This window comes from Hydractinia symbiolongicarpus, chromosome 7 (genome assembly GCF_029227915.1).
Source record: "Hydractinia symbiolongicarpus strain clone_291-10 chromosome 7, HSymV2.1, whole genome shotgun sequence".
NCBI classification, from domain to species: Eukaryota; Metazoa; Cnidaria; class Hydrozoa; order Anthoathecata; family Hydractiniidae; genus Hydractinia; species Hydractinia symbiolongicarpus.
This window is the reverse complement of record NC_079881.1, coordinates 11,840,773-11,865,446: the sequence shown is the minus strand read 5'-3', so window position 1 is coordinate 11,865,446 and position 24,674 is coordinate 11,840,773. Positions and strand designations below refer to the sequence as shown.

Here is a 24,674-nt window from a genome sequence, read left to right as displayed (position 1 = left end):
AGCCTGAGAATATTGCCAACGTTACTCCTGTAATAACACAAAAATGGTCAAAAAAAATTAATTTGCTATATTTTCTATAAACACACACCCAAATAAATATATACAAATACTGCTTGTTATAATGTAGCCTGGAGTGAAAATCTTTATTTATATGCGACTAGTTTTTAAAAACATAAGTAATATAGATGTACTTGTCAATCCTTGTAAATTATTCTTATTTATATATATCACACTATATAATATATATCTATTAAAGCATATATAATGAATAGAAAAGCATATATAAGATATGCACGCAGAAGACGATGTTGTAAAAAGATGCGTATACAAATGAGTGTAAAAAGGTGGGTTACTTCAATTTGTAACTCTTTTAATTTCATGTTTAATTTAATGTTGAACAGAAAATTTTGTATTATGCATCTGTAAATATTCAATTATGCAGGGCGGGTACTTCAAAATCACTCCTCGTAATGATTTTTCCATTCCTTTCACTTCATGAAACAAACACATGAATTTACAGTAGAATCAACTATACCTAATCAAAATCAAGCGGAATTATCAAACTCAATTAGATGCCCTAATAAAAGCATAGACGCTCCGGGGCGCATAATCCATATAGGCGGTTAATCGGGAGAGGGCGCTAATCCGAGCATTTAAGATATTTAAAGAGAATGTTAAAAGGAATTATTACATACTATACTCTTACAAAAAATGTCATACAAATTCAAAAAGACACAATTTATGTGAACAAATGTTCAGAATCTTTTAGATAATCGAGGTTATTTGCTTCTCTCGGCCGCAATTTATAACGTGTAGAAACAACCGGTGATTGATGAATATAGGCTTTAAAAAATTACAAAAAAAAAAAAAAAATTAAAAAGAAAAGAAATATAAATAAAAAAATCATTAAAAAAGTGACGAAGAAAAAACCAAAAACGCACAGAAACAATTAATGCTGAAGTGAATATCTAGCGGGAAACAAGTTTTCGAGACACAATGCGCTTAAATAAATTCCGCAAAATCCGAACGAAAATTTCATTTCTTCATTCCTCGTTGAAGATTCTCCTAAAAACCGCTCACTCACGGAAAGATACGATTTGTTTGATATTCGCAAAACAAATTCCATAAATGTATATTTACAGAGACCAAATCCACAAAAATAAATTTCATAAAACATTTCTCCAATAAATCGCCAAATTAAATGATGCATTAATTCATCCAGCATTAATTAATCACTTACGTTTATCATACGACAAGAAAACTCACAACAACATATTTCCTTTTGCTTTATGCAGAAGACGACTGAGGCTTGTACGTGTATAGTAAAAAAGAGGAATTTTACTATGACTGTTTTCACTGTATATGTTGCATTTGTTGCAAACTTTCAGGTTGTTTGGAATAAATTACACATAAATTATCATAATCACGGTTGCATATGAGTGGCCTTTTTTTTTCTTGCTTGCAGCATGTCGTAGAAAGGATCTCTTGTGATGCTGTTCCTAAAAAATATCAAAATATCTCATTAAACTGAATGAAACTTAAATTTAACTGTAACTAAAATTTTAGGTTTTGACCAAGCGTAACATAAAGCCTGATTCACACTGTGTTTAGAAAAAAAAACAAAGCGTCACTGAGCCAACTTGGAATGTTTTGGTTTTAAAAAAGTTGAATGATAATAATAAGATTGCTAAAATTACCGACAAAAAAGAATAAATCACGTTCAATTAACTTTATTTAATCTTAACGCGAAATTCAGAGTTACAGTGAAATAGTTGACAAATGAAAACCAGCCTAAAGAAATTAAACTGCTAGCATAGACGTGGAGCTTCGTCATTCATTGATTTCGATAAACTGCTTTTCCAGGCTAGTTTACTTTAATTGACTTACTTTATACTTTTTATCCAGTCATCCCTTTCTTCTGCACTCGAAGCACAAATGCGGTATATATCATGATGGCCTGCAGAAAAAATAAAATGTTTATTTCTCACAAACCTTTTTGCAAAACTTAAACATTGCGAAACAACTTATGAAGCTCCTGCATAAGTTTCCCATCATTTTCCACCTTGGTAACTCTTTCATGTTAAAGGGATAATAAATATTCCAACCTTTTCCATCACTAACGTAGCGCTTTAACATTTTTAACTGTTCATTTGTTTATAAGGTTAAGGGGCTGTTTACATAAAAGTCGGGGCGGGATAATTGCTTGGGCGGGAAGTTTGCTGGGATCCTGCTATCATCAATAATTATACTAAAAGTAATTTTGTGTTTGTGTAACTTTCTTTTGTCCTGGGACAATTTCGTCCCGTCCTAGCGAAGCGGGAACTAAGCGGGATTCTGGCTCAGACCGGATGTTTCCCATATAACGACACCGTCCTGGGACGAACGAGATAATTTCTGCATATTATGATTCAAAGAAAAAAACATCCTGAAAAACTTCCTTCCATATAAAGGCGAGACAAAATTATTATTTCGATAAACGTCCCGTCCCGCCTCTCATGTAACCACTCCGCAAGTACATACAGTGAAATCTCTCTATCTCGACTACTCTCTATCTCCAACTTCTCTCTATCTCGAATTAAAGTCTCGGTCCCTGGTGGTCCGCCTAAGGTATTTTCCTTTCTTTATGTCGAACTTTCTCTATCTCGAACTACTTTTGTGGTCTCTTGCAAGTTCGAGATAAAGAGATTCCACTGTATATTAAAATAAAAATTATGGACTAGTGTCACACGTAATACTAACTCAGAAAAATTTTCGTACACGAACCAATGATATTCAACATATTGTATACAAATTTCCTGCGAAAAACCTGAAAGCTTTCGCCTCTCATTTTCATGAAGCAGCAGAAAAAAATGGGAGTCAAAATTGGAAAAATAGGGGGTCAACAATTGGAAAAATAGGGAGTCAACAATAAAATAAATAGGAAGTTAACAATAAGAGAAAAAGGGAGTCACCAATTAAATAAATAGGAAGTTAACAATAAGAGAAAAAGGGAGTCAACAATTAAATAAATAGGAAGTTAACAATAAGAGAAAAAGGAAGTCAATAATAAAATAAATAGGAAGTTAACAATAAGAGAAAAAGGGAGTCAATAATAAAATAAATAGGAAGTTAACAATAAGAGAAAAAGGGAGTCAACAATAAAATAAATAGGAAGTTAACAATAAGAGAAAAAGGGAGTCAACAATAAAATAAATAGGAAGTTAACAATAAGAGAAAAAGGAAGTCAATAATAAAATAAAAAGGAAGTTAACAATAAGAGAGAAAGGGAGTCAATAATAAAATAAAAAGGAAGTTAGCTAACAATAAGAGAGAAAGGGAGTCAACAATAAAAGGAACAGGGAGTCAACAATAAGAGAAAAAGGAAGTCAACCAAAAAAAGGAACAGGGAATTAACAATAAAAGGAATAGGGAGTCAGTAATAAAAAAAACAGTTGTTTAAGAATACCTGTCACAACTTTTCCATCTGATTCTGTCTTACATGCTTTGATGATAGCACCACCAGGAGAATAAATTTCAAAACAATACTAAAAAAATTTACATCGTTTGCATAGCACCACTTACGAAACTGTTAACTAAATTTAAACATGGTAATATACTAAAAATGTCCTTGTTAAACGTTAAGAAGGACTTTTCTGAAAGTATATTCACTAAGAAAAATAACAAAACAAATAACACAAACAAACAAACAAACCACATAAACAAAATAAGCAGATAAGATCACAGAACTTTATAGTATTTATCAACATAAAGAAAAATCTAGACAGTACCTTTCTTCGAATCTCAGTATTTTCACGCACTTGCAAATTTTCTAATGGGATAATACCAGTTGGTTCCTTGTCCTAAAATTATTAAAAGAATGAAAAAGAAAATTGTATGACTTATGTTGACACTAAAGTCACCTTGAACGTTTAAAGGACGAAATACTTATAGATTTGGCAAAATTTGAAAATATATGTTTCTTGTCATCCCTTATTAACTTACTTATGCAAAATATGCAAGGCTAGCTGTTTCAATGAGTAATGTCCTGAAGATATCGTAAAATATCAACGTATTTATGCTTTACGATGACTAAGGTAAAAAAATATCCAGGGACTATCCTAGGAAGACTTGGTTTGGGTATTATTTACACACTGGGGCATGTAGGTTGACGAAGGCTAGGTTGATTAAAGCCTTTTAAAAAAATATAAGTCTAGTTTCCAAAAAGGATATATTTATCGTTCAAGAATTGTTGAACAGAAATAGTGGTACAGTGATAAGTCGAACACTTATTATATAAAAAAGAAGAACAAGAAGTTACAGTCAAACGAAGAAAGGCTATCCGAACCACACATATCGTGCATATAGTTGATATCACATGATATCTTTAACAAACGTCGTACGACGACAGAAAAATGGTGCACAGCCAGTATTTCGAAAACGTTTTTAGACTGTATCGTGATCGCAATGCAATAGTTGCACAACAAAAATTTTACTGGAAACCAAGCAGGTATACTTACACCTTTGTTGCGAAAGTAAAAGAGACAATTATCTTTTAGGATGAAATAACGTGGTTTCCATGTGCGGTGAATGCCACCTGCGAAAACAAAATAAAGAGTGGTGAGTTGTTATTTAGTGTCGCTTTGAGAAAAATCGACTTTGTAATGAAGGGAAGTATTTTAGTGATATATCGCTACATAATGTTGCTACGTGTCAAAAAGTGAGACATGCTAGTTATACAATCCTACATTGCTAAATTACTGGCTAACAGTTACGGTTAAACAGCCACAAGTGAAAATGTAGAAAATACTTTAAAATTTAATTTTTTGTGTTCCGTTTAATGTTTTAATTATTATTGCAGAATCGACCTGTTCCAAACAGTTGTTCAACGCTGTTTCCAATTCTGAATTACACAAGTGATAGAAATTTCTATAACATGCGTTGCATACTTATGATATTGTTGAACTATTGTTGCGATTTTGTGATGCTAGTGAACCAAACAACCGACACATAACGAAATGTTGTACTGTTTATGTACACGAAATACCTTCTTTTGTCAGCATGCCTTCCCTTTCGGGATTAAAAAATGTTTGTGTCAAGTCAGTACCATCATTTCCAGGAATTTCAAATGGTATTGTTAATATATTGTTAAACAACTCCTAAAAAAGAGACATGTCAGCTTTGTTATATAATATTGAAAAGAAATGGATAATTTGAATAAACACAAGCACTAGATAGGGTTATACATGTAAAGCGGTGAGTAAGATATTCAATAACAAAAACCAGTAGAATGGAACATAAACAAACATACAATAAACAAAGTTCTTAATAATTAAAAACATCAATTAAAACTAGATTATAGTTGAAACCTTCACATATTTTCATTTATCCAGAATCGATGATGTTAAACCTCGTCCTGAATCATTTAAAATTCTGAAAATTTAAAGATGAGTTAAGTAGTTAAGTCACCTCCATAGTTTCTCTTGGGATGTCACCACCATCATTAATTCCTCTGTTCATATTGACAAATCCATCTACTGTCATCTAACACAAAAATAAATAACCATTAGTCTGCTGATTTTTTGATTAACAAATACACTTCAAACGTTGTTATTTTATGTATATTTACTGGCAGCCACGAGGTTAGGCGAAAGTAAGAAGTTAAATTTTGTTAGCATCATTTGAAACGTTGTCTGTCGAGTGTTTCGTTCAGGTGCAGAATTTTTTAAATTAATTTGTTATGCTTATAACACGAGGTTAAAACAAATACTTAAATTAGATTTTATTCAACCACTTTCTATGCTTGTACCACCTTTGTAGCCCAAATGCAGCTGAAGATGCACTAGGACACCTTAGCAGTTAAAAAATGATAAGTGTTAGTGGCTTTTGGTCACCAGAGAGGCAACAAGAAAAAAAGAGTAGGGTAAGGTATTTGTTCTAAAGAATTCTTTAACAAAACTGGGAACCTCAACTACTTTGGGAACTCTTTTACAAGGAGTGTAATTCCTTTCAAAGATTTCAACTGTTGTCTTCATTGAATAAAGTTTGTTTTTTAAATGAAAATAAATGGTCTCAAATATTCAGATGTCATAGCGAGATTATACATACCTTGTCTTTTACAGCAGGGTTATGTAATGTAGTGTTCAACATTATGATTGAAAAACTTAATACATAGCACGTATCTAAACACAAAAATTATATACCTTGTAACACTTCCAAGCTTTTTTTTTTTATTTAAGGTGGTCACTTTTTTACGTTACTTTCCATCATAACATATGGAAACTGAATTCCTTAACGTCTTTTAATTAATTTTCTTCGTTTTTGTAGCTGAAAAAATTAATCAGCTCCTGAGCAAATAAATGTTACCATAATAAAAAAGGCTATCTATTCGCAAAAAAATTCTTTGCTAAATATCTCAACATGATTTATTCCGAAAAATTAATCCTTGCGAAGTGCATTTTTTTAGACTTAAAAAAAGACGCAAAAGTAATAAGCTAAGGTATATAACATGCTTACATACTGATCTCACTTCTTGCATGCTAGCTAATTTGCAATCACTAACATTTTGATTATAGCTCTTGTCAATTTGATTCATAGCAAAGCAAACTGACGCCTGTCTGTAATTTTTTCTTAATGTAGCAACTTACCGACAGTTTTGAACTGATCAGGATTACACGCACAATATTGAGTGGCAAATGCTTCCATCATACGATCAATTTTCTGTGCTTCACCAGGTAAACGAAAACTCCAAAGAAAGTCCCTGCGAAATAAGATTCCTAATGAGACTACGCCTTAGATTCCAGGACATATTTAGTCCCTTTTCTTATAGATTAACAGCTAATAAACTTAAAATCTAATTCTTATGAAGACCTCAATTTTGATGCACAGCTATTTGTGCAGTCTAAACCACAATTCGAAAAAAAATTTCAAGAAAAAACAAAAAAGTTTTAAATAAATAGCAGGAAGGAAGAACTAACTCCATTACCTAAGAGCAGCATCCAAACTTTTGTTTTCAAAATCATGTAAAGCAACAAACTCTTTTAATACTTGTAGTTGCATTGGTTGACTAAAAACAAAAACTATCAATTAAAATACTTAACAAAATTTAAGACCTTTACATAAGATCTTTCAGCGTTATCATTTATAAGTTCAAAATACACATTCTGTTCATGACTGAAGTTAAATCAAAACAAAATAAAAATTCCATACAACAGACAGTGTATACACAGTGTCTCACTTCGAGATGAATATAATTTTGGGGGAGAACCTTATAGGGCCAAATCTTAATGTTTATCACTTTTGAAAACCTCATTTCACTCCAGGCTAAAATGTTGATCAAAAATTTTGCACCATTTTAAATTTTTTACTTTGTTAAAGTGAGCAAAGAATTTTGCATTAATTACATCAAGGTTTTTAAATCTTACTTTTCTCCAAGATATTCTCCAATTTTTATTTTATTTAGCCCATCATTTTTAAACAAAAATCTTGCCACATCTTCAGGGGTGTTGTTCAATAATTTGTTTTTATAAAGATACTCCAAGCCCTACAATAAAAATATTACATCTAGAATAACATATCTAGACATTACTACATTATGGGTAAAAAAAACATAGGTATTTTCGACCATGATACATACTAGTGCATGACTATTTTGCAGTGCATGACTATTTTGCAGAACACAAATCCTGAACAAATTGGACTGCTAATATAGAGATGAGAGTATTGCATCTGATTTTAAATTAAGAATAGAAAGAAATATTTTTTTGTGCCGAAAAAAATCAATTACTTACTTTTCCCATATTTATATTAAATTTCTTTCTTCCCAAAGCCAGTAACTTCTCTTTTGAGCTTTGCGGGTCACTAAAAAAACAGAATTTTACTATAACAAGATTAATTTAATTAAAAAAATGTAAAAAATCCAAATAGTCAAAGACAGGGAATATCCATATTACCTAGAAAAACCCCCAATAAAAAGACCAAAAAAGGGAATTTGCTGCTACTCGCACCTATCATCATTGGCTCACAGACATTAACTTGATTATTATAATATAATTAAATATACTCTTACAGGTATTGAAGGTAATAAAGTTAGGGAAACAATTTTTTATATGTTTCATTTACATAAACAAGTAATCTCTGTACGACTGCTAATGTGACCATCAAAGAGATGTGTCTAATTACAATTTTTTTCTGCTGCATTGTTTCTTGCAAGGTAATAGGCAAAATAAATTCTTACCTAAATTTTTAGATTTTTACATTTTTTTCATTACTGTGCTGTACATTTCTTTTGTATAAGTAATATTTTTAATGTACCTAATTATAAAATTGGAGTGTATTTTATTGTCAAACACACAAGACTAATAATGTTCAACTAGGTTTGACAACACTGCTAGTTATAAAATCTTGCTGCTTGCCTCAATTTTGCAGTTTTCTGCTTACAGGAATTACTTTGAACTCCTGGATGTCATAAACCATGCTTGATCCAATTTTTAAGCTTTTTAGTTTTTTCTGAACCTTGTTTCTTTGTTACGTGGCTGATTATAAAGCTATATAAGTTCATGAGCTGTTAAACCAAATTAGCAAAAAAGTGTGGTTGATTTAGCAGGAAAAAATCCACTTGATTAGGGAGGTAATCAGCACGTTAATATGCAATCATAGTGTGATGCTACTTCCATCCCTCAGTTTAGGTGTCTTCCTATTAGAACCACTCCCCCTCCTCCCAGTTTTACATTTGCCATTATGACAGATTTACCATGGAATGATAAAGAAGGGTGTGTATGGTGAAAAAAATAAAAAACCCGAAAGCATTTCACTAAGTATTATTAAAACAATAGAATCTCCTATAAGGTATTTCCAAAAATACGAATTTTCATTCAAAATGTGGCGATATTTTTAAGCTTTGTAATATCCTGATTTGATATCAATGTTTATGTGTTGTAATTTTTAAGAACAAAGTATAATGACTTTTTATGTTTCTTACGCTTATTTTACAATAAAATAGGCCAATGTTTTCAATTTTTTACAGATCCATTTTCTTACCTTTATAAAGAAATACAGCAGAGTCCAAGCTTTCTATGGCCAGTTTTTGTTATTAAAGAACAAAATACAGCATTGTTTAAGTTTCTAATGACCGTGTTTTTGGCCATACAACAATTCTTCAATTTCAAAGGAACATTTTTTTGTTATTTAAGAATGCAATATAGTGATTTTTTTAGCTTCAAAGTATTTTCCTTTTAAAATCCCTTCGATTTTTATACGCCATGGAAATGAAAATTCAAAATTTAATTTTTATTAAAACAGGAAATAAATTTTGAAAAAATAAGCACAAAGTATTGTTGTTTATAAAATTTAAATGTCCAATGTAAAAAACACAAAATAAAATATACAATTTCCTAAATTATTTCTAAATCAAAAAGACTTACAGATCATCAGCTTGATCCATTATTTCAATTTCTTTTGATATTTCAGCAATTTCATCATTAATTTGCTAGAAGTATGAAGTATAGATAAACAAAATTCTAAACAATTTTTAAAGGAAGGAAGCAAAACCTGCAAATTTACATCATTTATGATACTCAAAAACATATTCCAATATGTAAGTTTTTAAACTTACAATCAGGGTGATTATAAAATAAAGCTAATGAAATTTAAAAGTGATAGGCCTTTATTCTTTCAAACCACTCCCATTGGATGAGGAATCAACATTTGTTTGCTGAACTGGAAGTGAGTATCTGTATGATACAGAAGACCATTAACATTAACAGTAAGGGGGTCTTTTTCTTAACCAATGTTTTCTTCTAAATCAGGTGTTGACACCCAAAACGTGTCAAAACCAATGTCGTTTAAGTCAGATATCATTATTCATCAGCCTATCAGAAATACACTGTTTGGCTGTTAGACGTTTTTGTTTTGTGTGTTTCTTAGCACAAAGAAACAACCAAACATAAGGTATTAATTGAATATACATATTATCATGTCATATAAACAAACAAGTTATTCTAGGCTAAGTTTCTACAGCTACAGCTGTCATCAGCAGGCAATGATCGTAATTACCGTAATACTTCAAATAAACTCCTGGGGCGTTTATTAAATTTTTTGACATTTTGAGGGGGCTTCTATTCGAGAAGGGCGTTTAAAAGAGGGGGGCGCTTATTAAATTTTTATTACACTTCGTCTCTTTTGCAGTTTTTAAGGATACCTATAATATATATCTTCACCACAGAAAATAAAAGATATTCACATGTTTTAGAAACTTCAAAAGCGAAAAGCTAAACTTTCAACCCTAAACCTAAGATTTAGGAAAAAAAATAAGGAAGTAAGTATACTTTTACTATCGGCTCGCATAAACTTCCCTTATGAGGGAGGAGCGTCTATTCGAGAGGGGCGTTTATTAAAAAAATGACTGAAAAGGAGGGGTGTCTATTCGATGGGGCGTTTAATAGAAGGAGGCGTTTATTCGAAACATTACTGTATCTTTAACTATTTATTAGTAGAGGAGATAATTATAGAGGATCAAAATCAACCAATCAGATCACTGGAATTATAGTAATTAATTTTTACGGACCTATATTAAATGAACAGACTAGAATATTGTTCCTTTCATTGTTGATATAACATTATATCAACAATGAAAGGAACAATATTCTAGTCTTGTTAATTTTTTTGTGATCTGGTAAATGGAATTTCAAAAAATGGTTCCTCTTATGCAACTAAAATATGGCTTCCCTAAATTCATTACTGTGTCCGCAAATGTGAAACCATACAAAATGCTCAATAGTTCTAAATACAACTTTGGCTCAATACTATCTCGTACCTGAATCTCCTTCAGCAAACAATCTTTTCGTTTTTGTATTTCCTGAAGTATGATCTTCTCTCTTGCTGTAAGGTCTAAATAAAACAAATCCTTTTATGATCATTCTTTTTTTAAAAAAAAACAACTTAAAACCATAAAATAAAATTAAAATTGAGTTTCAGTGAGATATAAATAAATAACAGAATATTACATACAATGCTCATCAGTAATGTAATATATCATGACAAAATTTGATTTAGAAAGCTCAATTAGGATTTTATCTATAGTATATTACAATTTTTCACTTTCAAAGTTTTTTAATATGCAAACATAATTATATTCTAAAAATAGCATTAATAAAACTGAAACCTTTTACTCAGAAATTAAAAGTACCAAAAGAAGCTTAATTTATGACAACTTAATGTAATAAGGCAAAGTAGACAAAATTAATGGGGCTAAACTAAAAGTTTAGCACATGTAAATTGAGGTTACAGAAGTAAAGGTGTGTCTCCACTGACCCCCAGTACAAGGCTAACCTGGTTCACTAGTGTTCTTTTTTCTTCTGCATTGATAATTTTACAAATGTGTTGGTTACCTATGACTGATAGTCACCACTTATTGATTTAACCAAATCAATGCCTTAAGATGGTTACTTAAGGCCATAGGTATATCACAAGCAGGATGGGTATAAATATAGAGTATAGAACACAGTAAGATTCTTGCTCTTGAACAATTTAGAATGGTGGTTACAGCACAAATTATGTGTTTTATGTTAACAACTTTGTATTAAGACTGAAGATGCCAGAAGTTACAGCGGAAAAGCTTTCAATAATAAATTGGATTTGTTGACTCGCTTATGTTTTTTATTTTGTGCATGATTCACATTTTTCATCAAAAAGTTAACACTGTGAGGATACACATTAATAATTTCTAAAAAAGCTGCAGCACCTCAAATATAATTGAGAACAATCTAAGAAAACATTATCTTCTACTATTTTGTGTTGCTTTTACTTCTGAACCATATACATGATTACCTTTCTTTGTCATCTTATCTGCTTGCTATAGCCAACTTGCTTTTCGCTTTTATGTTATGTGTATATACTTCATCTAGATACAAACAAATAATAAAGATATAGGCGCTTGAAATTTGTTACTGAAAACAAATCATTGTTATTGTCATTAAAAACAGGTGAAAAGAACAAGACCTGAAAATTGACTTATAGCATCTACATGAAAAGTTCATTCCAGAACTTTCTTTTATTTGTGTAAAAAGCGCCATTTTAAGATAAATCATTTGGTAGTCACTTCATCATTTTCTTTACCTAACAGAACACTTGTCCTGTCCAAGGTGATGTTCAATAGAAGAGCAAGTGAAGGCTCCCACACAATCTGGCATGGTTTAAAAAATATCTCTGCAGATTGTGCTGGCTTGCTGCATGAAAAAATGAATTGGATACATTAATTTGATTAAAATAATCAGGGTGGAGAGATATAGGACAGACAATAGACATGCATAATACTTGTTCTCTTCCCCTACCTAAATGTGCAAGCTTTAAAAAAATGTGATGCAATTTCCCTTATCTTAATCAGGCAAGAAAAATCGATCCTTACTCTTTAAATATATAATAAGATAGTTTACACTGTAATTATATATGCAATATGTGCAGTATCAGTCATATTTTCTAAAAAAATTATCTTCTCTTTAAACTGTAGTTCATGTTCTTTCAGTCTGTCCACATCCTTTCTCTGTTTATTTTTTCATGAGCTTAGTGTTGTGCGTTCTTTAATTATGTGACACAACAATATTTTACAGCGCAAGGCCATTCAGTAACAAAGTTTATATGTAAGTTTCTGTGTGATGTAACGCTGTGATTTTGTGTAAAGAGCAATGGAAATGTGCATACATACATAGAAGCAGAAAATGTATATAAACAACAAGAAAAATAGTATCACAGTGTCTGCTGTCATCAAGAAAATTCAGTAAAACTACACTGAAGTTCTTGCAACTTCATTTTTAAAAAAGAAGAAAATGACTCAGTGATGAAATGACCCAGTGGGTCCGGGCTAGCCCTGGCGGGGGTCCAGGGGGTGATGGCCCTAGAAGCTGCAGGATTTTAGCAATTTTTTAGTGCCTTAAACAGCTAAGAATAATGTGATATCTATACCTCTAAAATTTTGCAAAAAACACTAATATCTCTCTCCTTATCTCCTTTCTCTAGAGTCTCACCTGCTTCAAGTTTTAATTTCAATTATCATGCTGGCATTATGCTCAAAGATGAGCTAGGGGTGAAGAGGTCCAAGTTGCAACATTCTGAAAACACGCAACTGTCAGTATTTGTAATAAAAAAAGACTTAATGTTTGTAATAATGATTTTCACTTGTTCCCATGCAATACGAAAACAAATTTGGCACTACATTATAAGTCTTGACTTTTGTTCTGAATTCGGATACCCCCGTCTTGATGTTATTCCGATTTCCAAACGTGGAGGGTATCTTACAGTTATATGCACATGAATAAGACTTTGATGTTCTAGGAAAAGCACTAATGGCTCTGGGGTTTTTCTTAACGCACATGACAAGGCTAAACTCGATTTATCTAATGAAATAAACATGGTGGCAACACTGCTAAGAATTGGATTTGATTTAACGACAGCGGTAAGTAGAGAATGAAGACTGGTATGCTATTTACCAATAAAATAATACCATAGCATTATAACAAGAACAATAAAACATTTTTTGGGCATCTGAGTTTGGGCGCCCATACTGGTCTGCCAGTATCGAATTCCCACTGGATACGTCACTGCCTTCTAATTAGCTAATTGAACAGCCTTACTAACTGTATGTATGAAATAATCACACCACATCAGCTAACTATAGGCATGAGCTATCCTATTACAGGGCTTTTGGGTAACTTCACCGTTTTTAACTCAAATCTCATCCAAAAAAGCCTATAACCTGCTTAAAAATAAAAAAAGCTACTCGTTAAAGGGAAGCTGTTTTTTTATGAAACACCAGAAGGCAGATAAAGAAAGGAAAAATTATAGCCTTGCCCCGTGATCGCATTGACTGGATTAAAATTAAATTAATGACACTACTGTTAGGAATAGAAGGAACACTGGTACCAGGAAAGACAGGCTTTTTTTAGGAAGATTATAGCACATGTGCAGAAAAAAGAATGTGTCAATTGTTTTAGGTAAGTCAGTAACAGAAGATTTAGTGAGAGAGAATGGAAGTGTGATTAAAATAATCTTTAGAAAACACAGAGCTCATGTCAACAATAATTTGTCTATCAAAAAGAACTGCATAGGCCAAACATGCCTTTTCTAGTGGTTACATTGGATTTTTTAGTATACAAAATACAAAATGTGTTGATATTAATTTTCATAACCTACTCTCTTTTTTTAAGAGCAAGTTGCAAGAATTTAAGTGAAAGATTTTTTATTTCACTGGGTTTCTTTGACCATGATTGTCTGTTGTTATGCTTATGTACGACAGTTAAAAAATATCATTTGGCACTTATAAAACGAACATAATTGGACAGGCCGGCTTATGTACGACACTTTTTATATTATGTGGCATTTGTGTACAACAGCTAAAAATATGCAGCCCTGTAAATCCGAAGAATTCAAAGTCGGCACAGAAGTGCTAATCTGAACCGGCAGAAGGCCTGCAAAATTTTGCTGACCTAGAGCATAAATTAGGTCGGCAAACGGATCTGAAAGGTCGGCAAGGTCGCACAAGCAAGACTATTCATAGCCAACCTGACCATCCTAGCTAATTCACCGACTCCTGACTTAGTTAAAAGAACTACGTAGACATGAATCTCTATTGCCTGGCCCCTTCATCGTTGGTAACCAGGTTTTACACAAGAAATCCAGCCATATGGTTGTTAACTAATGCGGAGGTGAACGCCGACAGAGCACGGATGAAGCAAGTCTGCAAAACTGCACTTACAGGCAGAACAGACATTATATCATGGATTTAATTGTAGATAAAACCTGCTGCAGGGGATTTCTGTCACGGGGGCTGGACAATGGGGATTTCAATGGTGAGGTAAATCATTTATTTTGTAAATTACAAATGTTAAAAAGTTACATAACAAAATAGGGAGTTCACTTTGACGAGCCAAAATTTCTTCGTTCGTTCGACCAGGCCTGAACTTTTCATCCATGGATAAATGTAGGAAAGTTGATTGACACTGACAAAATACAGACGCTATACTGAGTACTCTAGAAGAATCTTGTTAATAGCAAATAAAGCTCTGAGCGAAATATGGAAACGGTAACAATTTGTTGAAGCTACATTTTTGATACTCATTTGTGTAAGAAGGTCGGTTTTGCCAATGTAATTAATTAATTATCTTGGCATGCCAACCAAGGAAAGAATATAGGTTGGCATGTACAAGCCAACTTCAATTTAATGAAGGTCGAGGCCGCCATTGCCGAGTCCCGACCTAGATTCACAGGGCTGTATTTGGCACTTAAAGCACGAACATAATCAGGGCAGGTCAGTTTATGCACAACAGTCTAATATCATTTGTTACTTAAAAACAAACATAATTGGGGCAGACCATCTTGTGTGCGGCAGTCTAATATTCTAACTTTTTATGGAACAAACATAATCGAGGCAGACGGGCTAATGCGCCACACTTTTACGTTATTCCTCACTTATAAAACAAACACAATTAGGGCTGACTGCTGCCTAGCTTTCAATGGTGTTCTATCTTAAAGAGAAATCCATTATTCTATGACAATAATTTGTCAGTGTTTATTCACAAAATTTGAAGAAGATGACAATCACAGCCTGCCTGCCCAGCCATTATATCAGCGTTTAATTAATGTTCTCCTTTGTTGCTCTCAGATGAGGGTAAAAGTGGACTTTTTATGGCCAAACCTTCACAGTAGAAATCTTAATTAAACAGAATTTACAAGCAAAACAGCAAATTTTAAGCGATATCTAAAACATATGAAAAATTTGACTAAAAAATAGAATTCCTTGAAAAATGCAGTATATATTGTATTTATAAAGGTTTCACCACAATAACATTATGATTACGGCATTTGTCTATCATTTTATAATGGCTGCTTGATCTGAATACTGACCCGTGATTGGTTCAACCAGTATTATGATGCAAGCCCGACGCAAGAAATGGTTAATTCTCTCTGACTGCTTAATAATAGCTTATGATGGTAGTGCTTGGGTACAGTCAAAAAATAATTTTTGTCTATCTTATTAAAATATGGCAAGTTGATACTTGACACCTCCCCTCCCCTCTCCGTGATCAGTTAAAAGCTGATATTTGATAGGAAACTGAAATGGGCTCTACTGTCATATCCAACATTGTTTTTTGCAAAAACAAGGACCCAAAAACAACTGATTTTTATTGTTTGTGTAACAGTCAAGGAAAACTTTTAAATATGATGTCACTGTATAAATAAACTACACCTTCTAACAAGGCATCAATAGATGAGTTGCAAATGTTCAAAAAGTTCCGTATATGGGCGCATCCTGACAGGCAAGAAAAGAAGGACCACATAGCCAAATTGAATGTTTATGTTAATTTATAGATTTTTAGGAATATAAGGTTAAAAATGAATTGGAATTGTTTTTTCTCCACTATTATCTCTGTTTAAGAGCAGACATTACCAATTTTAGCATCAGTTTTTTTTTACACTTAATATTTTCGATTGTCGCGGTCTTGTTCTGCCCGGATAATGAACATTGGCCTGATTAAGTACGGCAGCTTGCCCCGGTTAAGAACAGGGCAGAAAATACATAATCAGGGCAACATAATCGGGACAGGCCGGCTTATTACTCAAAAAATATTATTTGGCACTTATAAAAGGAAAATAATCAGGGCAGTTTATATACGACAGTGTAATATTATTTCTCACTTATTATAGAACGAACATAATCGGGGCAGGCCGACTTATGTATGACAGTCAAATATTATTCGACAATTATAGGACTTAAATAACACAAATATAATTGGGGCTGACTGCTTTTATATCATTCGTGGCAAATACTAAATTTTGGGATTCGCAAGTTTAATAACTTTTCACCAAAATTAATTCCCGCAAAAAGAATAATTTAGGTTCCGTGAAATTTAGTTGCTTCAAAGTATATTATGTTGAAATGTATTTACTACAAGGGTAGTTTATAATAAGAATTACGTCGACACTTTTTTATTTCGCCATGTCTAGTTTTTAGGGGTGTTCTATCTTCCAGAGAATGTTTAATTTACAAAAGCTTGAAGAAAATGCCAATCACAGCCTGTCTCCCAGCTATTTATATCAGCGTTCATAATCCGGTCACCACGACATAACAGTGCAAAAAAAACATAATCGGACCGTGCGTACATAATCCGGCTGTCCCGGTTGTAAACAGGTCGTTTTCGCAATCTGGGCAGAACAGTCTGTTGTTTATATTTTGTGCCTGGCACATGTGTGCGCATGTCCATTGTTCATGTAAAATCAAAACATTATGTCACGCCGCAACTCATCTATTGCATCCCTTTAAGTGGCAAATACTTATTTAAACCATTAAAAGCAAAATATTTAAAATTCACACATTTAAGCAAAAATTTGCAACTGTATTTAAGGACTGAGAATCTTTCTTAAGACGCTTACTTTGAAGGTAGCATACACATTAAAAGTTTTTCCTGACTGTGTAACACTATAATTGGTGATATTAGGTTGGTTATATCACGTTTTGTTATTACTTGGTGGAAAATAGCTCTGAACATTTTTTCTATTTTAGAATATCTCTTCTGTCGTGCTTCAGCGATAGGGTTCCCCCTTGCCTTAAAATTTGACTGGTCAGCTAGCTAGCTATAGGCTAACCAAATAAAATATAGCTATAGCTAACAACCGACCACTTGACACAATATATAAAAAAAGATTATCTCCTAGCTAAACAAAAAACAAACACAACACCAGCAAAACAATCATGATTATCATTCTTCAACTTTATTGTGGTGATGAATCGTTTTCAATCAAGGAGTGCGAGATAAAAACAATATTCCGATATCGGGTAATCGGGACGAGACCTGGATCTGGAATGGACATTTAAATATTATCTGCATCTAAAAAATATAAAGTAAAAATTATGACATAACCATGGAATATAAGAACTTTTAAATTTATGAAAAAGGAGGAGGGGAGGGAGAAAAGAAGAAAAAATAAAATAAACAAAAGCATTCCACCGAGCCGGATTTGAACCAGCGACCTAAGGATATCTGATAACGTTTCATCTACAGTCCTCCGCTCTACCAACTGAGCTATCGGTGGATAACTAACGACGTATTATTTAAAGACAAATTTGCTACAAAAAGTTGCGTAGACTTAATTTCTGGGCTGGTTCCTCTGATACTCGTTTTTTGCATACAACCCTAACGCCAGCCAAACTCTTGAGAACTTCATTCCATATATTATCTCTTTTTTATTAAAAGCAATCTGATTTTAGATTCTAAAGACCAGATATATTTTGCAGAGAAACGACAAATTTCGGCTTTTTAGAGCATCTAAATTCCAGGTTTTTGTTGGTATATAGTGCTGTTAAGAAAAATATTTCCAGCTGGAAATCATGTTCTTATTACAAGCTCGTGAGCTTGTATTAAAACGCAAATGTGTCCTACAAGAATGGAAATTTTTGCCTCTCTGAGCACCGACACGGGAGTAGTCGTGTGTTCGAATCTCATCTTGGTAACTATTTTTACTTTTTTTTTCTTTTTACTATCTCGCCCGCGAGGACGTGTTTACAGACTGACCTAACGAAAATTGAAATTTTGAGAAATTTTCTATCAATATTATTGCCTATCCGAATAGCAAAGTATGTCGTGTCTAACTTCAGCTTTTTATAAACTTTTTTGGCGAGGTTGTTTGCGTATATCATACGTCTTGTTATTATTACTAGAGCAATTAATGTTTGATTTTCGTTCTTTGTGTTTATGCTATTTCATAACGTCATAAGCTATTGTTTATTAAAATAAAATTTGTCTTGTGTGTCAAAAGACAAGCCGGGTGTACTTGAACTATGGAGTTATATATGGGACAATATTCGTGTATAGTTTTCGTCGCGTCGTAAACATATTTTGTCGTGTCGTATCTTTCTTTGCGGGGTGGTTTAACGTTTCGTCGAGTCGTATTTGTGTTCGTCGCGGCGTATTTCACTTCGTGGCGTATTTCACTTCGCGGCGTATTTCACTTCGTAGCCAAAATTTTCATGCTTTTTTTAACACGAAATTACTAATTTCGTGTAGCGCTTACAAGAAATTCAAGTCACATGAATAAAGTGCAGTAAAATAAACAGAACCTTTAGTTTAGTGCTAAAATTTACACTCTATTTTTAAGTTAGTTTTACATTTGTGATTATGAAGAAATATTATGTGTTGTGTAAGAGTTTTATGTAATAATTTATGTTTATGTAGTTAGTTTACTTGATTTTTGAAATTTTCATCAGAATCCATTTAAACTACAAAATAGATAATAGATTATACAGCGTAGCATGCTTAAAATGTATAGATAGCTAGCTAAATCTATAGCTAAGAATGTATCGTTTATTAACAGAAAATTACAAAAAAAATAGCTAGCTTTTCCCAGTAGAAAGACCAAAGCCACTAGAAAGAAAGTGAAACATATTCATATAAAAGCTTCACGAAATTAGTAATTCCGTGTAAAAAAAGCATAACTATTTCGCCTGAAAGTGAAATACCACACGAAGTGACATACGTTATGACGAAACATGAGATCACACCAACATGAGTAATACGCCACAACGAATCCCGATGCATATCTTTTGATATCGATAATTGAGAAATAAATCTCAAAATGTGAAAAGTAGAGAGTTTGGCCATCTGAACTAAATGAAGTTAATAAAAAGTTACTCTTTAGGACTAGCTATAAGTTGAACACAAAAACGCTACCTTGGCGGAGATGGTGTAGTGGTAGCGCATTCAGATTGCTGATAATCATAAGGTTTCAGGTTCAAGTTCCCACTGTAGCGTTGTCTGCCCATTTGACGCCATCTATTGACCGCTAATCGGCTTGTGTGCAGGCAAGCAACTTAGAGCAATGCTATGCGTATCCCTAGCGGTAATGTAACATTGGTTGCAGGAGCGTATTCTGCGCATACAATTTAAATTAATCTGTGGCACAGGGTTTATTTTGGCTTACAAATTATTTTGTTAATTTCTTAAAAAGATGGCCTGTGGATATGCTGTGTTTTGTTGTAAACTGACGTTTAAATTTGGAACTTTGACGAAAACGCAGGCTGATGGAGTTCGCCTTCAGTGCCAAAGGTCTTGGGTGCAAACCCCGGCCGATTTATGACAGAGACTAAAATTTGTAAATCAATTCATTCTGTTAATGTTCAGCATGAGAATAGGACTAATATCTTAGGCAGTTGTCTAGTTGAGCGTTTGTTGTACTTGCACGCCTTCCATAGCTCATACGGGAGCTTTAAATGCACTAGGACCCGCTTCACAGGACCCTCATTGATAACAGTAAGGTTGAGAACTGATGGGGCTATACCGGGTAAGTAGTAAAAAGAACAATAACAACAACTCATTGTGCAAAATAAAATTGCTGGATGACTGTGTTAACTGGACAGTAGACTGTGTTTTTCGTCAAACTGAAGCTATTATTTTATAAAAAACCACATTACATATAAGTGCTCTACACGGATATAAGACTCCGAATGTTGCGGGAACTATTTCCCTAAAACAAAAGGTTGCTTGGATTGTAATTTAAACTGAAGTTGTAAATGAAGTTGAGAAAGTAATTACGTCTTTGTGCACTGCTGTAAAAGCTACTCAAATTTCTTACGTGGTTCGCATGCACTAAGTGATTAACCCGGTATCGCTAAATAATTTATAAACCTTAACATGAAATCTTTTGTTAAAATAAAAAAGTTAAGCGACTGGTTGTGGGAAAAAAATCGCTCCTGAAATATCGCTGTAATCTTTTCGCTCTGAAACTGCAGCACGGTGTAAACACTCAATCTGAATTTCAACGCCAGGTCACTATGCTAGTTTCTATTATAACAGTCGTCGTCCGTCTGTCTGTTTGTAACGTGCTAACCACGCACGAAATCTTGTAGCTACAAATATTTTTGACAGTCTAGTGACTTGTCCATTTTATAATACCCGTCTTTTCGTTTGTTAGCCAACATCGGTAGGTGTAAGTAGTGGTCGGCGAATTTTCCGTCGATTTTTCAGACAAGTGAGGTGCTGTAAATTTCCACGGGCATACGACTAGTTATTCAAAATTTGACAAGCATATGAGTATTAAACTGACAAACTAAATTTAAAATAAGCCCGATTTGCGAACCTTGAACCACATGTCAAATGCGCTACAACTGTACCATCTTCGCTTAATAGTTTGAAAAAAATTACCTCTACTTGATTACCGCTGCAGTTAAAGCAAATGATACCTTCAATTCATGAAATAAATATTTAAAGGAAATATTCAAAATATTAGAATTTAATGGCATAGAAAATATAAAAAGCGTTTGTTCCTTCTGGCTTACTTAAAATAAACCCATCGACAGGACAAATTTATAATTGTATTACAACCATGGGCAAATCCGGATAAACCAGTAAAACTGTGTACATAAGCTTTTTCCGTTGGTGCGTTCCAATATCGTATATTACAAGCCTCATAAGGTGCACCATATGGTCCAAATGAACGGCTTTTATTTGTTTTGAAAATTATATTATTAATCATCCTCCATCCAGTAGTCAACAGTACTCTAGTAATAACTTCTCCTTCTTCGAAATTTATCTCGTGAAACTCCTCCATTCTAAGAATTCAGAGAAAAACAATAATATAAACTGTTTTACTGACGTCAGCAGTGCATATACAGAAAAAATATCATTTAGGAAATTTCTTTACTCGTTGCCTCTATTCCGAAACGCTGATCAAAGTGTATAGAGTCATGTGCTCTCGACGAACGCCTAAGGAGATATAAGGGTTTTAAAATTTGCTGACGTCAGCAGAAAGCTGCCCAAAATACAAAAAAAATATTTTTAGAAATTTGTATAATCGCTGCCTTCATCATATACATCTTGAAACGGTGATCAAGAAAATGTATAGGATGTACTTTTGACAACTGTTGTAGAGATGTTGAGGTTTAAAAGTCCCATCAATTTGGAATGACGTCATCACCCCGTTTCAAAGTTATTTGACCTCAACGTTTTAAGTCCATTGTAATAGCATTTTTAATTTAATTTAAGATATTGACGTCGCGACGTTAAATTAATTGATTAACATTTGGGACATAACTTTTTCGGCTTCATCAAAGGGAAATGAACACATCCACTTTCCCTGTTACAGACGGACAATAAGTTTGAATATAACATCACAGTTACATGGATTCCCTACCTTGAATTATCATCCAATTCTCCGCCTTCAATAACAGTACCATCATCATATATCACAGTCAGTCGGCCCAACACTGGACGTCCATCCCATCGACGGATCCACAATTTAATTGTTCGGATTATTAGAAGTGGTTCAATTTCATTTCCACCAAATCTAGTACAATCGGGTTCGATTAAAAATCCCCCACTTCTAAGTGGATCACTAAGTGTAAATGAATGTTGAACAGGTAATCTGGAAATTTTCCAGTAATGTGGTACATCGTCAATTCCATCTTGAGAAAATATCTCAGCAAGATTGCACAGATCTTGAATTTTTCTATCATTCTTGAGAGATTTATACTTTGAGACATGTTTCATCATATAATTATAATCGAGCTGTGGCAGTTTTACTGCTTTTAAAAGTTCGAGAAGTTCATCTGTAATCTCATTTTCTATGTTCGCTGATATGTAGTTTAAAACAGTTTTAAAAAGTAGTTTTTCCCTGCTTTCAAAATCCAAAGGTTGAACATCTGTGTCTTTTTTGTAAAGCTTTAGCTTGTTGTCTGATAAAATTTGCAGAAACAAACAAGGCGGTACAAGCTTAAAATCTTTCAAAACCGAATAATTTGAGCACCAAAACATTTTACATTTCTTTAGCAATTCATACATTGTGTAGGTATAAGCAAAGCTAAGAAATTGAAAACAATTACCTTCGTTTATCTTCTCTATCATTGATTTTTCACAAATGTATTTTAAGGGTGCCACTCCCAAAAAATCTGAGCATACAGCTAACGACTGTATATCAATATTTTCCAGATTAACAGTTGAGGTGTATGCAAACGTAAGGATAGTTTCAAATAAATTTTCGTCTGATGTTATATCAGGTATCACAATAGTTTCCATCTCCTTTCCGTCATGTTGAAGAAATCCGCGAAAATAATCTGAAATCATAGCCAGAACAAATCGATGTGTTTTAAACACTTTGTTCTTCATGCGCACAGACACGTCACAATATAATTGCTGCTTCCAACATTCATGTAAAAATTTTAACAGGTTGGGACCATGCTCAACATCTTTGGCAATTGCAGGTGACTCATTCATGTCAAAGTTGAAGCTAATCCCTTTCGACATATTTTTCTAAAAAAAATATATTGTTCATTCACCGCTGGAAGTTTTTAGCATTTCCACCTCTACCGACTTTTAATTTATGCCAATACTTATAAATTTTGTTAAATATGCCGTTGATCTAAGACAGAACAGTCAAATAATATTTTAGGATTAACATGTTGCATCTGAAAACCAAATTCACTTTTTATTTTCAAAAACGTCTTATAATATATTTTATTTGAAAAAGGTTATGTTCATCTTAACCAATTAATTGGAGACAAATTTGCGGTTCGAGTTTCATACTTAGAGAAAAAATAGTCCGTTAACTGTTAAGAAGAAATAGGAGAAGCGAGTAAATTGTTTAAAATGAATAAGATTATAATCCGTTGTCAATTTGGTATTAAGTATCGATTTTCATTGGGTAGAAAAATCAAGACGTGCGTATAATAGGGAATTGCATTTCTAACTCTAAGCAATGTAAATAAAGATTTCTTGTGGTATTTACAGTAACAAGAACTACATGATCATAGACAAATGCTTGTTTTACAAATATACTCATCACTTTTTCTATCTTGAACGTCGTTTGAGAACAACAACAAGGAACACTTAGAATTCTTTCACTACTCTCCGTCTTTTTTAAAGTTTAAAAGGAACGTCTCTTATAGCTTAGAAACTTTTATAGCTAGTTTCAACCTTTTTAAAAGGTCACTACGAACATAACAAAAACAATGGTGGTATTATACGATGTCGACAAACAGTGTCAAAGGTTATGGAGTAACTTTGCTTATAATAACAAACGGAAGCATTTTGCATATTTCAAAAGATTAATTATTGATTCGTATAAATTGCCAAACCAAACGAAATTGAAATATTAAGCATCCTTCTTAAGAAATAACGTATTTTTATTAATGTTTGAATCAAAAATTGTTAGAAAATAAGTCCAATTTTAGCAATTATTTCTGCAACCTCAACATAGTCTGAATTTTGGGAAATATGCCTAACTGGTCCTTGGTCTGTGATGCCATTTATCTTCATTAGTATCGCAGTTAATACACTTAAAAATCCAACCAGCTAACTAAAAAAACCAACTCTTTTTGTCAAACGTCCCAACAAAAATCGATCAAAAGTCAGAAAAAAAAAACATGACAGACCAAATTATGGCAATTCCACTGACTTGCACAAGTGACGTCATCCAATCAAATTTTGGACATGCTACAAATTGTTTCAAAAATGGTTTTTGGTGATGGTGCTGGGGGTGATAAAACACCTAAATATACTGACCGTAAGTATCGGAGCCGTTAGGATAGAATCCCCAAAGACGGTAAAACTTCCAGTTACTTACTTACTTACCTTGGCCAAACGAGAAAAAATATTTTTATTGTTCATAGACGCACTCTCCTGAGCGAACGCGCTAACCTTTGCTAACAAAAACTGCTAAAA

The 24,674-nt window shown here is 33.0% G+C and overlaps 2 protein-coding genes and 1 non-coding gene across 3 annotated transcripts; all 3 read right to left on the bottom strand.

Annotated features, from left to right (window-relative positions):
• Positions 1-47: 47 nt before the first annotated feature.
• Positions 48-11,945, bottom strand: LOC130648806 (cytohesin-1-like). Its single transcript, XM_057454907.1, has 15 exons — positions 11,803-11,945; positions 10,790-10,863; positions 9,399-9,463; positions 7,767-7,836; positions 7,401-7,519; positions 6,962-7,042; positions 6,624-6,736; positions 6,085-6,158; positions 5,446-5,520; positions 5,024-5,135; positions 4,497-4,573; positions 3,768-3,839; positions 3,446-3,524; positions 1,888-1,957; positions 48-1,499 (listed from the first exon to the last, which is right to left on the bottom strand). Exons 1-15 carry the CDS (start codon positions 11,813-11,815, stop codon positions 1,424-1,426), a joined length of 1,170 nt encoding a protein of 389 aa, XP_057310890.1. The 5' UTR covers positions 11,816-11,945; the 3' UTR covers positions 48-1,423.
• Positions 11,946-17,967: 6,022 nt separating this feature from the next.
• On the bottom strand, positions 17,968-18,057 carry Trnay-gua (transfer RNA tyrosine (anticodon GUA)). Its single transcript is given in 2 exon segments — positions 17,968-18,003; positions 18,021-18,057. It is a non-coding gene; the product is annotated as a tRNA-Tyr (tRNA).
• A 297-nt stretch (positions 18,058-18,354) lies between these two features.
• LOC130649410 (kelch-like protein 8) lies at positions 18,355-24,574 on the bottom strand. Its single transcript, XM_057455683.1, has 2 exons — positions 22,150-24,574; positions 18,355-21,568 (listed from the first exon to the last, which is right to left on the bottom strand). Exons 1-2 carry the CDS (start codon positions 23,256-23,258, stop codon positions 21,292-21,294), a joined length of 1,386 nt encoding a protein of 461 aa, XP_057311666.1. The 5' UTR covers positions 23,259-24,574; the 3' UTR covers positions 18,355-21,291.
• Positions 24,575-24,674: the final 100 nt, after the last annotated feature.

Bases quoted from the DNA above. Each gene is read 5' to 3' on its own strand.
- LOC130649410 (XM_057455683.1), bottom strand. From the start codon at position 23,258: ATGTCGAAAGGGATTAGCTTCAACTTTGACATGAATGAGTCACCTGCA. The intron at 21,569-22,149 runs GTAGGGAATCCA...CTGAATTCTTAG, and splicing joins GAATTGGATGATAATTCAAG to AATGGAGGAGTTTCACGAGA.
- LOC130648806 (XM_057454907.1), bottom strand. The intron at 1,958-3,445 runs GTATTCTTAAAC...TTTTTTCTGCAG, and splicing joins AGATGGAAAAGTTGTGACAG to GCCATCATGATATATACCGC. The intron at 1,500-1,887 runs GTAAGTCAATTA...GATATTTTTTAG, and splicing joins GACTGGATAAAAAGTATAAA to GAACAGCATCACAAGAGATC.